The sequence below is a fragment of the Nilaparvata lugens genome, chromosome 2, assembly GCF_014356525.2.
Source record: "Nilaparvata lugens isolate BPH chromosome 2, ASM1435652v1, whole genome shotgun sequence".
In the NCBI taxonomy this organism is placed as follows: Eukaryota; Metazoa; Arthropoda; class Insecta; order Hemiptera; family Delphacidae; genus Nilaparvata; species Nilaparvata lugens.
Window position 1 is genome coordinate 45,154,143 of NC_052505.1, and position 18,987 is coordinate 45,173,129.

The 18,987-nt window shown below is 36.9% G+C and overlaps 1 protein-coding gene across 1 annotated transcript in view; it reads left to right on the plus strand.

Moving 5' to 3' along the window:
• Positions 1-18,987, plus strand: part of LOC111044892 (guanine nucleotide exchange factor subunit Rich) — a 75,190-nt gene that overhangs the window by 21,383 nt on the left and 34,820 nt on the right. Inside the window, exons 9-13 of the mRNA XM_039420095.1 lie at positions 3,669-3,926; positions 13,402-13,513; positions 14,747-14,943; positions 17,065-17,296; positions 18,356-18,465. Coding sequence (XP_039276029.1) covers positions 3,669-3,926; positions 13,402-13,513; positions 14,747-14,943; positions 17,065-17,296; positions 18,356-18,465 — 909 coding nt within the window. The remainder of the gene's footprint in view (positions 1-3,668; positions 3,927-13,401; positions 13,514-14,746; positions 14,944-17,064; positions 17,297-18,355; positions 18,466-18,987) is intronic.

Below are 18,987 nucleotides of genomic sequence, written 5' to 3' on the forward strand. Positions count from 1 at the left end.
CCAAATAAGAGCTACTCTGAAGCAGTGTCTTTAAAGAAGAAGGAAACACAACAAGGAAATATGAGTGGTATCCTAAACATCATCCTGGAAAAGCTTGTAAAACAGGAGTCAATGATGACTGTATTTGAGGAAAGACTAAATCCCGAGCTCGGGATTTAGCTAAGTTCTAGACTTTAAACTCTAACTTTAACTCTAACTCTAGACTTTAACCGGCTTTAAACTCTGGAGTCAGAAAATTGGCTTTCCGAGTCAGAGCGTTAACGTAGTCGAGGACTCAAATAGACCCTGGAGTTTAGAGATCACGTTAGACCCTGGAGTTTATAATTTCGCTTTCTGAGTGAAGGGCTTATAAGTCCAGGACTTGAATTAGATTCTCGCCTCTTTCCGAGTCGAGGATTTATCAAAAATCGTCAAGTCCAGAACTTAAACCAGCGTAATTTTAAACCCTCGACTGGGGTAGGGTATAAAATTTAAGTTCTAGACTTGACTGAGCAAACACAATTCAGTTATTGTTTTGGAGTAGATGAATGGACAAATAAATGTCATGGAATACCTAAATTATTTGAATTAGTCCATCTAAATTCATAATTTATAGTTTGCAAGTTTATTTTGGTATAAAGTTCTTCATAATATTATGCGTAAAAAACTAACCTTATTTTACGACTATGATATAACCTAGAAATGTTTAAGGAAAATAATACAAGGGTTGCCTTGGAATGGCCATCATCACATCTCCCAATGTGAATACTATTAATCAATGGCATATTCAACATAACAATAATAAATTATTATTCCAGTTTTTTTTTCAAAACATACTAAAATTTTTATTCCAAAATCAATGGCAAGGATCAATGATAAATAATAGCATAACATAAAATGTTATGCTTATTTTTTTATTCATATTTCAAAAGGTTAGGTTTTGCTGTGAATTTGTAGATCTACACAATACAAAGAAATCGAAACCTATTTTCACAAAACAGTTTGGAGAGCATTTGAATTATCCGCTGCAATCAGCTGTTTTGCTAATGACAACAATACAACAGCAAAATATTGAGAATTTCCCTCATATTTACTGCCTTAAAGTCCTGGACTCTTAATTCGAGAACTCAACCCCGGAGTTTAGATCATAAACCCGTGACTCAGAAAGTTGAAAGTTTAAACCCGAGAGCTTATTTCAGTCCTGGACTCTCTAAGTCCAGAACTTATAGATCCCGAGCTCGGCAACCGGCCCTAAGAGAAATAGAAAAAAACCAAAGTCATTCAATCTCTAAGAAGAAATGAACCAGCAATTGAGAATAATGACGTGGAATGCCAATGGTCTGCAACAGAGACAAGTAGAAATGTTAGCAGTACTTCAAATTAAGAAAATAGATGTATGTTTAAGCTTTGAGACTGACTTCACAGCCCTCTCATACCTGAGATTCAGAGGTTACAAATTGTATCATACTTCTCATCCTCAAAATACAGTTAGAGATGTAAGTGCAATAATAATCAGAGAAGGTCTAAACAATTATGAAAACTTACCTATTCAAACAGAAGAAATGCACGTGACAACAGTAACAGTGGAAACTAGAAGATTTCAATTTACGGTAGCAGCCATTTACAGCCCTCCAAGACACAAAATAACCAATGAAGTTAACAAGAATTTATTCGACCACCTAGGAAACAGATTCATCATAGGTGGGGACTTCGATGCAAAATATATAAGTTGGGGCTCAAGACAGCTATTACACGCTATAAATAATAGGCAATGCTCAGTAATGTCTTCAAATAGACCCACATATTTGTCAACTGATAGCAATAAATTTCCAGATTTAATAGATTTCTTTGTAATCAGGAATGTAACAATAAACTACACGGAAATTGAAGAGTGTGAAGACCTGAGCTCTGATCATACTGCATCGATTCTCAATGTTGGTGAAACCATGGTGATGACATAATGCGATTTGAAGCTAGTGAATAGGCAAACAGACTGGACAGAATTCCAAGAATTTCTGCAATTAAAATAAGATTTTGAGCTAGAAATTACTAGCTGTGATCAGTTGGATTCTGAGGTCGAAAAGTTCACAAGGGACATCCAAGAAGCAGCCTGGGACAGCACTCCACATTCAACACAGAGAACAAGGTCTTCTGGTTCACATCACATATTGGAACTTATGGGAAGAGGGAAGGGAGGAGAAAGTGGGAGCAAACAAAAGCACTAGTGGATAAAACTCATCTGAAATTTCTTGCTAAGAAACTGAAGGAATGCATCAGTAGCTACAAGAATGATATGATCAGTGAATATCTCAGAAACCTTGCTACAGATAAGAACTCTGATTATTCTCTCTGGAAAGCTACAAAGTACTTTGAAAAGACCTCAGTTTAAGAAACATCAATTAAAAGAATTGATGTTGAGTGGGCAAGGGATAACGAACAGAAAGCTAAACGGTTTGCAGAATACCTGGAGAGTGTACTTCAACCTCATCAATTTCAAAGTGGTGTAGAAGATGATAAGATGGGAATATCACAGGATATGAGAGAGATTACAGCCTTAATAACAAATGAACTCATAAGTATCATCAACACAACCAGCTGTAAGAAAGTTCCAGGATATGATTTCATTACTGGTGAGGTCTGAAAAAACTACCAGATAGAGCTTTGAAGAAACTCACAGTTCTCATAAATGCAGCTTTGAGGATGAAATATGTGCCACTGTCATGGAAGGTAGCTGAAGTCATCATTTGGCAGAATTGCCAAAAAGAAAGAATTGGATTTTAAATACTCAAAAATGTTTCTCTTCCAGAAACCTTGAAGAGACTACATAATCATCAGAACATCCAAGCTCCACACCTCATTGACAACTCTACTACAGTCAGGAGACTAAAAAGGAAGAAGCAAACATATCTCGTTTAAATGTAGCATAGTGTTAGTGAGTGGTACTGAAAGTAACATTGCATGGGTATTGCTCAATTAGACTGTGGAGGAGTGATATACCCCTTTAGTGTCAAACTTTAAGCTAGAATTGAACTGTTCATAACCAAAGTGTTAGATTGCAGTCAAATTACAAGAAGAAAAAACAGGCTTAAGCCCAAAACGGTTCCAATTCTAATTTATCCTACAGTCCATATGTCGTATCTTATGTCGTAGGTTATGTGTTACTTCCACATTTTTGAATTACTCACTGCTATTTACAATCCAGTACCAAAAAACAGCACAGATTATCACATTATTATAATTGTGTTTTATTAATAGATTTCAAAAAATAGTAATATACAAATACTATCAATTCTAATATTGATAATAATGTTTGTTACTATCGTATTTTAATATATACGTAATAATAACGTAATATATACGTATTTTTAGTTATATTAAAATACGATAGTAATAATAATAGTGTAAACAAGATGGATAACCAACAAAAAATGATGTTTGATTTACGTTGGGTAATTATCAATACTAAAATTGATTTACTCACTGAGTTACTCAGTTACTGTTAGGCTTGAAAAGGTGCATTACCAGCACGAAACGGTCGTCGCCACACCAAAGAATGTGAGTGTTTTTTCTCTTTAAAGTTATATTAAAATACGATAGTAATAATAATAGTGAAAACAAGAAGGATAACCAACAACAAATAATGTTTGATTTACTTTGGGTAATAATGACGAATGTGTATGTGGTTGCAGTACACGGCTATCGACAGGGAAGGGTGTCGAGTGGCGGTGGCGGGGCGATCGGGTCTGGCGCATTACTCGCTGCTGACGCGCAAATGGAAGCTGTTCGGCAACGAGACGCAGGAGAAGGACATGGTGGTGACGGGTGGCCTGCTCTGGTGGCACCACCACATTGTCGCCGGCTGCTACAACCTGCCCGACAACCAGGACGAGATACGCATCTATGCCAGCGACACCCGCCTCTCCAACCAGCACATGACATCCACTCAGGTTAATAGAATAGAATAGAATATCTTTATTAGCCTCAATAGTACATCACAATTTGACATATAGGCCAGTCAACACAATACAATGCAGTACTAAAAAATCTGGTGTGGTACACTCACACTACTTTCCTTGCTCATATTTGAAACTACGATCAGACTTCTGTATATTATGTGTATCTTTAATTTATTGTTTTCAGAGTACTTTTTCCTTTGTGTAAATTGTGAAATTCGATGGATTTTTTTTAAAGTCGTCAAAACAGCAGTTCTACAGATGAAATATCTCGACTATGTGTTCTTTTAATGAACTGCGCTACCTACCTACCTCATGCATGAGAAGGAGGTTACTAAGTCCATTTCTCAAGGAGGGGGTGGACCCCCCATTAGTTTCCCTGAAAGGAGACTCATGCCAGTTGATAGAGCTGATAAATAATTATACAGGGTATGAATTTGAAAAAATCGGTCAAGTTATTTCTGAGAAAATCGTGAAAAACATGGATTTTTAGTAATTATCCGCCATTTTTCTCAAGAATATTACGGAGCTCCTGCAATTTTCTGAGAAGTGAGACTCATGTCAGTTGATAGGGCTTATAAATAGCTATCCATGGTATAAATTTGAAGAAAATCGTTACAGCCGTTTTCGAGAAAACTGTGAATAACATGATTTTTTAGTGATTATCCGCCATTTTTCTCAAGAATATTACAGAGCTCCTGCAATTTTCCCAGAAATGAGAAAACCGTGAAAAACATGGATTTTCGAGAAAAATTTTTCGACAATTTTCGAGAAAACCGTGAAAAAACATGGTTTTTTAGTAATTATCCGCCATTTTGGATTCAATTTTATTGAGTTTCTTATTGTCGGATCCTCATGGTATAAAGACCTTAAGTTGAAAATTTGAAGTCAATCGGTTGATTAGGAATGGAGTTATCGTGTTCACAGACATACACACACACACACACACCACACACACACACACACCACACACACACACACACACACACACACACCACACACACACACACACACACACCACACACACACACACACACACACACACACACACACACCACACACACACCACACCACACACACACACACCACACACACACACACACACACACACACCACCACACACACACACACACCACACACACACACACACCACACACACACACACACACACACACACACACACAACACACACACACACAACACACACACACACACACACACACACACACACACACCACACACACCACACACACACACACCACACACCACACACACACACACACACACACATACACATGCACATGCACATGCACATGCACATACACATACACACACACACACACCACACACCACACACACACCACACACACACACCACACACACACACACACACAACACACACACACACACACCACACCACACACACACACACACACACACACACACACACACACACAACACACACACACACATACACATGCACATGCACATGCACATACACATACACACACACACACACAACACACACACACACACACACACACCACACACACACACACACCACCACACACACACACACACACACACCACCACACACACACACACACACACACACACACACACACACACACACACCACACACACACACACACATACACATGCACATGCACATGCACATGCACATACACATACACACACAGACCAACACCCAAAAATCATGTTTTTGGACTCAGGGGACCTTGAAACGTATAGAAAACTTGAAATTAGGGTACCTTAATTTTTTTGAAAAGAAATACTTTCCTTACCTATGGTAGTAGGGCAAGGAAAGTAAAAACGGTCAATAAAACACTGCAATAAACAGTCCCAGTTCATTGGACTCAACTTCAAATATACATTACATACAGTTCATAATATACAATAATACACATTATTTAAAGAATATAAATTATTTTAATTTATTTCAGGATCCCATATTTATAATGGATATAATTTTTCTCCATAATTATATGAGTACAACAATAATAATTTCTATACAATTAAACTGGGACTGGACATTTAGATTATGTTATACTCTCACCTAAGATAAGAACTCTATTTGTTTTTTTTTGCATCCTTCAAGTTATGAACTCAAATATCTTGGTTTTATTTGATAGTCTAATGATTATATATTCTAATATCTATAATCATCTTAATTTCTTCAACTATATGACATTTTTTATAACAAAATAGAAGTGAATCGTCCAGTTATAAGTATAACTGAGTATAAGTATTATATATAATCGGCTACACTATAAGTACATAATATAGAAAAGCTACTTTTGAATAAAGAGAGTTGTTTCTACTTAGTTGTTGCGACTCGTAGATTGGAGAAGATACGGAACTAGACGAGGTTTCTTTTTCCGAACTTGAATTTACTAAAATATACGATGTTATGATCTTATACGGGACCTTCAATTTCCCATTGTTCGTAATACTCAAACAATACTCACACTATTCTAGGTCATAGTAATTGCATTATTGTCGATACTCCTCTATACTATCATTAAGAAGTGTAGAGCCAGCTATCTATGGCAGACAGATACAATATTTATGTCAATCTCTCATGAATAGTTTCCCACGTTCCAACAGTAGAATTACTCAAAGTAATTCTGAACCTAGTAGGCAATTTAGCTTCAATAATACAAATATAGCATATACAGCTTATATGTATATCCATATGTAGCCTACAGTTGAACGCTCTCACACTGCTGTTATATAGTCGGTGACTTGAACTTGATTATAAAACGCTTAGTTAGGATGCAAATATCAGATCATTGTGTGAATGAATAAATAGCAATCTAAGCACTTATTGGTGCTACCCAGAGAGTAGCTCTCTCTTTCTATCTTCGCTGCTACCACAGCTCAATTAAGATTACTAAGCTTACTGTGTTTCACCAATATTTTAAGGTTCAAATTCCACAAATGGATGAATTAATAACCATGAATAATATCGTTAATGCCATTAGTCTCTGATATACTTATTTTTTTCTATGCCACACATATATAATACCAAACTTGTCTTAAACTTATGCATCGTAAATTTGTTTATCTCAACATAGGACATAGCTGAAATTATGTTTATGTTGTTATGAATAGGAAAACATAGTTGAACTTAGTCTCTGTTATGCAATGCATCTTGCATTGCACCTTGAAATTGCTTCCGAGTCAAGTTTGCAATCTGGGCTTGGTCTTTATTTTATCAGACCGCTGACCTATTCAAGCCTTCACTCTATTTTGTTCGACATAATTTTCTTTTCATCTATGGGTTATTGTCATCTAAAAGAAAAACATAAAAATAGTAGTAACGCTTTTTTCCTCTCCTTCTTTAACATGTAAAAGTAGTGAAACGAAATAGTTACATTTTTACTATAATAATTACTATAAATAACGGGTGACACGTTGGGATGCTGATCATAAGGCACTAGAAGGTGGATGATAAGAGAATCGTTTGATGAACTTGATGTATCTCTAATAAGATGCACAGAGTGTGCTGATATATTTGACTTTCATGGTAAATTTAGTATTATAGATTCTATGGGAAACGGCAGTGGCATGGGCTTCTCGGTCATTCATCAGAACATACGTAGTTATAGACGTAACTTTGACGAATTTTTAACAGTATTACAGGGGTATGGCATAAGTTTAACTGCATAATATCAACTGAGGCATGGCTTAACGACGACAGCCATCCCATTAACATTTCAGGTTACCATTCTTTTAGATCATTCAATAGTCTGAACCAGAGCGATGGGTTGGTGGTCTACATCGATGAACGATGAAGGACTTGCAGTCACTTGCAATGAACTGGTACTGGGCGGTCTGGCCACCTGTCTCTCCCTCACCTTTACCTGGGCGGGGGCGGCATGCGAAATTCTGGCTGTCTACCGCAGCCCCAGCACTAATCTAACTACATTCGTAAACGCGTTAAACGTATATTGCAATGAACAATCGCCAGGATTCGTCCGAATTCTGGCAGGTGATTTCAATTGCGACACGTTGAATGTTGCCCCTGGCTCTCTTGAGGAGCTTTATATCGATATTTTGAGTGACGCAGGATTTGTGCCCTGTATTGACAAAATTACACGGCCGTCCAGCGGCACCTGTATTGACCACTTTTTTGTCAAGCTTCCGCGTTTCTTCAATGCATCTTCTGTTATTCTGCAGTCCTCGGTTACCGATCACTATGCTATTTGCTTGAATATATTATCGACAAAAACTCATAAGCCGCCTAATACAGATAAAGTCATTATTAAAACAGACTGGAAAAAGGTGAGGAACACACTTTCTAGTAACAATTGGAATAGAGTCATTGAACAAAACAACGTTGACAATGCAACAGATATTTTCATTGAATCGGTACAAAACATAATTGCCGAAAAATCACATGAAGTAAAAGTTTCATCTAGAAATACTCAACTCAAACCATGGATAACTGCTGGACTGGTAAATTCTATTCGACATCATGATAAACTCAGAAAAAAACTCAATAGACAACCATTTAACTATCTCCTTAGGAATGAGTTTACTCAATATAGAAATATGCTACATTCAGCAATCAAGCGAGCCAAGTATAACTATTACAAAAACAAAGTTGAAGAAGCGACTAGTAACCCTAGAAAATTTTGGTCGATTATAAACGAAATCTCAGGTCGTATAGATAATAGTAAATCATTCCCCGTTAGTGCATTCTCCCGCCCTGGTGAAGTCATCGACTCTCAAAAAACTAAAGAAATTGCCAACCAATTTAATCAATATTTTTCCACAGTTGGGACAAACCTAGCAAATTCTATAATAACCCAGGATGCACCAGTAGTGAGAGATGATGAACATGCTGTAGACTCTGAATTTCAGCTGCAACCGGTCTCGAGGCAGGAATTGGAGGAGGTGGTCAAGAGTTTGAAAGGGCGATCAGCTCCAGGTTGTGATGGAATCCCTACTAGAGTGATTAAAAACAATATTGACATATTGTAATTTCTCGGGTAGTTTAGATAATAATGAACTGTTTTTACCAAAGGGTAGACGTGGTTAAAGAAAGCTAATTTTTTTTACTCTATGAACGTTTGTTATAATTAAACATTTTCTCTACCATTATTTACAACAATTTTGACTCTACTCTGGCTGCCTAGCCTAATACAAAACAAAAAACATTGAAAGAGATTTGGAATGGTACAAATAAACAAGAAAAAACCTATCGTTATGCAAATAAAGTTCGATCGCCCCTTGTCATTTGAGTAGGATTAATTTCGGGACTCACCCATAATGAAGACGCTGAAGAAATCCATTAAACGATGATTTTGGTGATCCACACTCCCGAAAAGAATTGATGTCTGAGCGCGCTGTGTTCGCTTCAACGGTTAAAACAAGAGTGCACGGAAAGAATGCAATTTTTGTCTCAGGTCCGACTCTTCCTAGGCCAACACGTGGTGGAAAACTAGACTACGGCAGGGGGGAAGAAGAGCCGGAAACTGTTGATGGGACGAGTGGATGGAAACTATCTTTCCCAGGTTGCGATGCAAGCTAGGCAGTTCCCAACCCTGAGAAAGATCCTCACCTCGTCCATCGGTTGAAAAAATGCAAGCTTTCCGTTGCCTATGCTAGGCAGCCAGCAAATAAAATATTACGTTCTAAATTTTCACTAATTTCAATAACACTACTTTCAATTGCTTCCATTACAATATTAATACATCCTATCCTACATATAGTCAATTTAAGCATTCTGGTTGGACACTTTCCTTGCGCTCTCAAAACAGCCAGAGTAATACCTTTTTATAAATCAGGCCCCAAAGGCATATTCTCCAATTACAGACCTATTTCTTTGTTGGCAACATTATCTAAAATAATCGAAAAGTGTATAAAAATACAACTGACTAAGTATTTAAACGAGTACAACCTCATCTCCAATTCACAGTATGGTTTTCAAAAGTCCAAAAATACATCTGATACTCTTTTCAATATGTCTAGGGCTATCTCAAGTAGTATTAAATCAAGAAAAAAAGTGCTGATAACCTTTTTGAACTTGGCAAAAGCCTTTGATACAGTTGACAGGAGAATTCTAATAAAAAACTTGAATCATTGGGGATAAAAAATATCTCTCTCCGATGGTTTAAGAGTTACTTTCACAATCGACAGCAATCAGTTTGCATAAATGGTGAAAATAGTGATAAAGAGAATGTTGAGTATGGGGTAGTCCAGGGAAGCACCCTTGGGCCACTGCTATTCCTAATCTATATCAACAATCTGTCAAAATTAGTAGTTGAAGGTGAGTTGTATCTGTTTGCTGATGACACAGCACTAGTGTCTACTGGGAGCACTTGGGAGGAGGCCTACATGAGTGAGTGCTTCAGTTGATTTGTCAAAAATAAAGAACTGGTTTGATCACAATAGCCTTACAGTAAATGTGGAAAAAACGAAGTTTATGCCAATAGTTACAAGAAATCAAGCTGATCCAGGCTCACTAACACTAACGATGCATTCTTGTGATAATCCCAGGTCTGCTGGATGTAATTGTAGTATGATTAAGCGCGTTGATCATTACAAATACCTGGGCGTTGTCTTGGATTCCAAGATGAGTTGGGTACAACATGTCCAGTGTGCTAAGAATAGGCTCAGAAAGCTGCTTCACGCATTTTCAGAGCTTAGTAATGTTCTGAGTGTGGATCAGTGCAAAGTAGTTTACTTTGCCTATGTCCAATCTATCTTCTGAGAATTTCTGGAATCCCTGCCACTGCGGTCTTCAATAAAATATTGTTTTTTCTTCTTTATTTATTCTATTAATCAATCAATGTATTAAGTATACTTATTCCTACATGCATATTCCTACATACTCATTCTTAAATATACATCAGCACAATGTAATATCTATTTTATAATCAGAATATCAATAATACATCCATAATATAAGTGTATTCTCTATTATTTACTTCTATGAGCAGATTAAGCTTATGTATAAAGTGGAACTCCCCCCCTACACACAGATGGATAGTCTAGTAGGGGGATTCCAAAATATGTTGTATATTGTATTTCTTATTCGTGTATTATGTTTTTTTGGAAATAAACTGAATTGAATTGAATTTAATTCTTTGACAGAGTAGAAGGGATTATCTACGAGAAATACTTCTAAACCTTTTGTAATTAAGTTGTCTTATTTCAATGGGCAGTCTATTCATAATTTTGATTGCGGAATTAGTGGAGCTTTGATCTGTTTTGTGGAGCCTGCTTCTTGTTACATTCAAAGATGGGTTGGGTGAGCTTTGAGTCGAACATCGTACTCAAGAATTTGTTGAAAACCAGAATACACCCACAGCAGTGGCGGCGCTTAACCTGAACAGTTGGGTGGGCCAGTGGTTGGAATTGTTGGGGGTGGGGCTAGGAAGTGGGGTTACTTTATGAAGCATATTCAACTTTACAATTTGTTACACAGGTAGTCTGACATTATCCTATAAACTAAATTAATAAAACAATATAATAATGTAACTCACCAAAATACTTTTCACAGTTGACACTAAAATTGGATTATTGGTCAACTAATTAATCTATGCAAATATTAGCATGAAAGTAGCTAAAATTATTAAATTATTACTTTATAAAATGATAAGACAACCTATTTGACAATTCGGATGCAATTCACACATGATGGGATGTAAACAAAGCTATACTAGCGCTCAGCAGTCCAAACGAGAATAGTGTGAATCAACGTCCAATGGGCCAGCTCAAACGGGCTCACTTGCTCCGTATACCGCTGCATTGCTCCCAGCCAGTCCAGCGCCGCCGACCTGCGTTGCCTTGCCAATACGTTCTTATGACAGCTAGAAGGGCCTGAATTGTGCTACGTAATGATTCGTTGAATTCGTACGTATTCTACGATGGCCATGGATGATTTGCATGGTATTTCAACGAGAGTTTTCTCCAGTTAGCAGTTCAAATTAACTTATATAGTATTTTATTGAATAATAATCAACCACATAACCTAAAGCATTTCAAAATGTACTTTACTGTTCCATTTGGGTGGGCCCGGCCCACTTGGCCCTTATGGAAGCGCGCCACTGTCCTGGTGAGAATCACCTATCTTATTAATAAATTAATATAAAATTAATTTATATTGTATTTTATTGAATTAATTAACCACATAACCTAAAGCATTTTTAAATTTGCTTTACTTTTTCATTTGGCCCACTTGACCCTTATGGAAGCGCCGCCACTGACCCACAGTATACCTACTTGTCGTAGGAGGCGACTAAAAGAGACCCCCTTCCCAAAGCCCTTCTTCCAAAACCCTTCTTCTCCTTCTTAATATGATTTGGAACTTTTATTTCTAGAATGGCACTTTTTCCATTGACTTTCTTTGTGCCATTCTTTATCTCTTTTTCTATCTGTCGGCCTTCCTTGGCCATATTCTTACTTCTTCTTAGGCCAACCCAAGGTGCTATGTGGACCGTGCTGATAGGTGGTACTTTTATATGGTGTCTCTAACGGCGCCTGCAGGATACCAAGCGCCCTCCTGTAGTATTTAGCCTTGCCTGCACATGCGGGGCTCTGTTTGGGTTCACTCCCCTTCCCTAGCTGTTCGTGGGAACCACATGAACAAACCAATTCCCACGGCAACTCCAGAAGTTGCCTTTCCTTCAAACCCACGGGATCTGGCTGGTTCCTTAATCTGAAATGGGTGCTTCAGGAACACAGGAGGTTCCATTGCACTCTTATGTAGAGGCTTCTACTGATCACGACATGTATGATGTGAGCTCAATCACATCATCCCAACTGAGAGGAAGTATGAGCTTCTCAGACCACAGCTCAAAGAAGGACAGTAATGCTATTCACGCAAAACTTCTTGGGAGAGATGAGGCTTTAGACCCTGAAAAGTTTCGGAGGGGCAAAAAGAAAAACCCAAGAGACCAGAGGCTGGTCAGGCACAAATTCACAGGCACTGCACAATTCACAACACAAACTCCAGGCACAAATTTGGGTCAAGAGGCTGAGTCAAGGGTAGCCAGGTGCCCTAGAGGCAACTTGGCGACCCCTTCCTTAGCCGAAGGACCTTCAAAGAAGGCCAGGAGTGGAACTCACTTAGGTCACGAGGACCAATCGTATCACACTGGATTGCGACAAGCAACCAGGTGATGAACGGGATATTTTAGCATAGGGAAAAACTCCTGGTTCTTGTAAAGGATACTGGTATTGGTTTGCCTAACTAACAATTACTTGGGAACACAATAAACTTGGGTTGACGTGTGGCGTTCTGCATTGTTTGAATGGGAAGCATTTATGTCAGATATGAGGAGTGCTGTAAGTTTGCAGTGATTTTCACTGTTACACAAAAGTGCAATGTTGTTGACAGATGAAGAGTTTATTTAAAAGGTCAACATATTAATTATACAGTGAAGAGTTTATTTAAAAGGTCAAAATATTAATTCTAGTGAATACTTGGTTACAGGTGTCCTCGCAGCTGCTGCTGTTAGACTCGGTGAGGGATCGGCTGCTGGTCTTCTGCGCAGACTCCTTCATCACCATCTATGTCATGTCGCATGTCACCAATTCAGCTGCCGGTAATTACAATCATATTACTATATAGTTTGGTGCAATTGCAAATAATGACAACAGCTTCTTCTCTCACTTCAAGAGTATATTAACATAATTATTTTTATAAATTCTACCAAAAATGCAGTGGGCTGCTATACAATATCTTTTTGACAAACACGTGCAAATCTGCCTAAACTTGCAGTAATCAGTGCAGTAAATTCAGTTAGTTTTCAAGTTTTGAGTTTACTAGTAGGGACTGAAGAATTTTATATAATTTAATTTGTGGATATATAATATCCAACGCATTTTCTAATGTGGGTGGGATATTAATAAAGAACTACAGATTTGGAAACTGCAAATGACAGCTCTGATTATGCATGATTATCGAATGATTAAATTGTAATATATGTTTTTATATACCGATAATGATTAAGAAACTATTAATCATTCTAAATAACAGCAAAGTAATTGATTATTGGGTAATTAAGGCTGGGGATTATTGGGTTTAAAGCACTAATGAAATGAGATGAACTCACTAGGCACTTTCGATTAATGTTATAACTATTATAAGATTGTCATATGTAAAAATCAATTGATTTATAAAAAATAGAAAGAATAAAGACAAGAGTTTTTAACAAGTTTCTTAAAATAACACAGTAAAATTTTGTTGTCAATCCTTGTTTTTAACAAAATTTTTGTTTCCCACTCAGTATGGGAAACACTGAGAAAGTTGCCAATAAAATGTTCCCCCTCTGTAAGTCCACGCCAACTACGCTCTCTAAATCATTGGAACAAGTTTTCCACTTTGTTGCTGTACGACAGTAGATTTCAACTTGTTCTGCTTGACTTGACAGATATTAATAACTGTATTGTATAGATGGAGAAAAGCTGGTTTTGCCACGAAGTCTGGTTCTGTAATGTCAAGTGGTTTTTAACAGATATAGGTAATAACTATATCAATGTATTATTTTTTTATTATGGAGAAATATCACATCATCTCCTCCCATACAATCAAATTAATTATAAAGTATAGTTACCTCACTATAATAGTGTGTGTTTGAAAGTTCCATGTAATTATTTTTAATAGTCTCATTTTATATTAGTGTACAAATATTAGACAACATTAACTTCTTATCAAAATTTGGGAAAGAAATTGTACAGGCTCAGTCTAGATTTTCCGCCATGGTCACAAGTATATTATGATTATAGTGGTTTGTACAATAAATGAATATTGTTTTATGCACGTTGTTGGTTTGCAGAGCACAGCATAGGGCTGAGCCGGCTGCAGATAATCAACATAGGGGCGCTGCGAGTGCACCCGGCCTGTGTGGTGTCGGTGACACTGCAAACAGAACCCGGCCACCACCCCTCGCCAGCCGCCATCCACTCCAAGGACAGCTTCCTCATCAACGTCAGCGGCCGGCTCCTCTCCGTGCACCAGCACAACAACAATCAGGTACCTTTGTATACAGTCACATTCATTGTGAAACATTCTAGAAATCTGTCCCTAGCATAGAAAAACAGAGTATTCAGTATTTTACGTTAATCCGTCGGTCCGGGCTGCCTAATCGTTAGGTCATTTCTAACCCCAGACCTGAGCCTGCCAAGTTACTCGATATTATTATTGTTATTCAGTATTTGATATTTTCCTGTAAATCAATGGCGCACTATTTGATGGTCCCTGGCTGCCATTTGAAACAATGAACACCTGGCCCCATCTTTAGCAACTAATTTGGCTCCAACATTTTGAATACCCACTGCAGTACATGGCTTGTCATCATTTAATAGGTCAGTTTGTTTATTAGTGATGAATTAATATGTTCTTTTACTGTCTCTTTATAAATTCATTTGTCTCTTATTCAAGTCTCTAATAAATTCAAGTCTCTTTGAAGATTCAAAATTCATTTTACTTCTGTGGTATTTTTTACTTTTAACGCCAGATTTTTCTACTTATTTCCACTATTTACAGGTAGTAACAATAAGCTCTTAACAATAAGCTCCAACAATACAGTTTTTCCTATATTTTGAAGAGTAAAATTGGCAGTTTCACACAACACTATTTAACCACCTCTGCTATCAACTGGACTCGCTGGATTGAAGCAGCAGGTTGTTACAATATTACTGAAGACTCACTTATCACTGTTTGGAAAGAACTCGGTTGAAGACTTGATGTGTGCTTGTGACAAATATGCTAGTCATAAATGAACATTTATAAAGCTCTGCATGGTTCTTTTTGAGTTGCTTTTTTTATTTAATTCATTTATCTATTTATTTGTTGATCTATTACATTGAGTAAACTTAAATTGCGGAAAATTTATAATTTATAACTATAAATTTAATATGATTACGAGTTAATACACCAATATTCATTTAGAAACATAATATTTTATAATAAACCTTTACGGTTAAGCCTAATCGTTTTTCGCCGTGAAAAGTATTATTGTTGATGGATTTCAAGAAGACTTGATGCCCTTTCTTTTTTACCTCCTACCCTATATAGGCTGGTAGGTATTACAGCTCGTATTCTTGATAAGCTTGATATAGGGTGCTACATTATTTCAACTGTCCCTTCTATTATTACAGAGTGGGTGAAAAGTTCGAGAAAGGCGTAATATCTCATACATGAAGGTAATTTGACGGTGGTTGTAATTGTGGATCTTACCGTAATTTGACGGTGGATGTGATTGGGGATCCCACTGAAAATACTACTCTACTATGACTTCAAAAATCTGTCCACCATCTTGGATATGCCATTTTGAATTTAACTTCATATTTTCAAATAGTAAGGTGGTCATGATTTCAATACGAAATTCCAAGAAAAAAATGAATGGCGAAAACCGCATATCGATATTGTAACCGTTCTGAAGATAAAGAAAAGAAAAAAAAATGACAACAGCTTAGTATCTCATAATGAAATTAATGTGATATCAAGGTGGGTGTGATTGGGGATCCTACTGAAATTGAAAATTTCATATGACTTCAAAAATCTGGTCCGCCATCTTGGATCCGCCATTTTGAATGCGACTTTATTTTTTTAAATTGGAAGATGGTCATGCGACGCTTGATTTCAATACGGATTTTCAAGACAATGAATGGAGAAAACCGCACATCGATATCTCGAACCGTTTGGAAGATATTCACATTATAAATCAACACCATGCAAATCAGAAATGAAATAAATAAGTGGAATTGATTAATAATGTGAATATCTTCAAAAAAGGTTGAGATATCGATATGCGGTTTTCGCCATTATTTTTTTCTTGAAATTCTGTATCTAAATCATGTATCGCACGACCACCTTCCTACTAAAATAAGAATAAAGTTGCATTCAAGATGGCGGACCAGATTTTTGAAGTCATAGTAAAGTAGCGTTCTCAATTTTAGTAGGATCCCAAATCACACCACCATCAAATTACCTTTATATATGAATGAGATATTAAGCCGTTCTCGGACTTTTCACCCACTCTGTATGATTGGGGGAATGTTTCCCGAGTTTTCTTTGAGGTGGAGTAAATAGGAATATTGAGTAGTGTGCCTGTAGTGTGGCTGTTGAATGTTATTGAATGATGTGTTGCAGTCGCAGGTGTTGGCGGCTCCGACAGTGCTGGCCTCATGTGTGGAGAACGTGTGGGTGCCGAGCCAATTCAGTCGCAGCAAGCCGCATCTGACCGAGGCACTGTGGCTGTTCTGCGGCGCACACGGCATGCGAGTCTGGCTGCCTCTCTACCCGCCGCGCGAGGGCCACAAGGGCCACACGTTCATGTCCAAGCGAGTCATGCTGCCCTTCCAACTCAACATTTATCCGCTCGGTCAGTGCTGCCAAGTCATCTCAACAGCAACAGTGCGCAACCATCTCTACCCAAAACAAATTATTTAACATTCTTCCATCTCTCTTTCTCCTTACTTCTTCCTCATTCTCCTTCCTGCGTTCTTTTCCTCTTTTAGTTGAGTTACTGGGAAGGATATTTTGAATATTCTTTCCAAAGAATGGACATTGGTATGTTCAAAGTTCCGCCAATTTATGTAGATGCAAAACAATGTTATCTTATTATTGAGAGTAATGACAGGAGAAACAAGAAGAAACAGTTGTCGGCCAATTTTTAAAGAATTGAAAATCCTTCCGCTGCCTAGTATTATTTACATTTTCGAGACACTTTCTAAAGAAACACCAATATGAGTTCAATACAGGAGAGGTATTTCACAATTACGAAACTGAACAATTACGAGGTTCATCGAACAACTCCTTATCAGCGGGGAGTGAAAAGCGCTGGTATGAGCACTGGTATGCGCTCAGGTAGAGCATTGAACAATATTGTTCAATGCTCTACCTGCGCATCTCAAGGAGATGAACGGTAAAGATTTCAAAACAATAATATAAAATGAATTATTGAATGTCTCCGCATATTCAATTGCGGAATTTACGTCTCTTTGTGAGCAAGTAAGACTGAAAGCGTTTAGACTGATTGACGAATCTACATACCCCTTTTAAAGGTAGTCAACAGATGATTTTGATAATAATAATAATAATAATAACTTAGAGTAATTCTAAATTGTTTTTCTTCATATAATGTACAGTTCAATGATAAATTATCACATTATCCTGATAACATATTTACAATGCACATGAAATGTAATTGAAAATTATACTTCAAAAGCATTATAGTTCTCCGGAAATAACATTGATGATTTAAGGTCTAAGACGTAAGTGGTTATGGGATGTATCAAATGTACAGTATTCAAATGCTTTTTCATTGAATTTAGAACTTTAACACAGTTTTTGTTATAATTGGAAATGAATGTGATGTAATCCATGTTACAACTCATTCATCTTAAATATTGTATGATCACACTGATATTAATTTTTACAGCAATATTATTCGAGGATGCGATTCTACTTGGAGCCGAAAATGACACAGTTCTCTACTCTTCAGACAGCTCATCGCCATTCTCACTTCCTTTCTGCACTTTAGAAAGAACTGTAAGTTCATTTGGATACAATCAACACATTCATTTATAAGCTAAGATAATGTACAATGCTCTTATAACTTATTGAAGTATCTGTTATCATTGTAATCAAAATGTTAGCATACATAAATATCTAATGATTTACAGCAATGATATTTATTATAAATTGGTCCTGCTAACAGCGGTAGAGTTTTTGGATATTTATTCCCATATTGTTTCTTCGCACCTTCTTACATTTCTTGCTCTACCTATTCTTCAATACAGATAGTTATGTATGTGATTATATCTAACACTACAATCCTCGGTTACCGCAAATCAATATGTTACAACAATTTGAAAATACTTCAGCTTTTACTTTGTGCAATATAAAATACAATATCTATATTAAGGCATTTTCCAAAACATATTTATATCTGAAAATATTGATTTGCAAGAACAAATCATAGATTTCTTCGTTTTGTAAATCAAAAATAATAATTTAATCATAATAATATGAAATTATTGCTGAGAATAGAATCAAATTTTCATAACATGC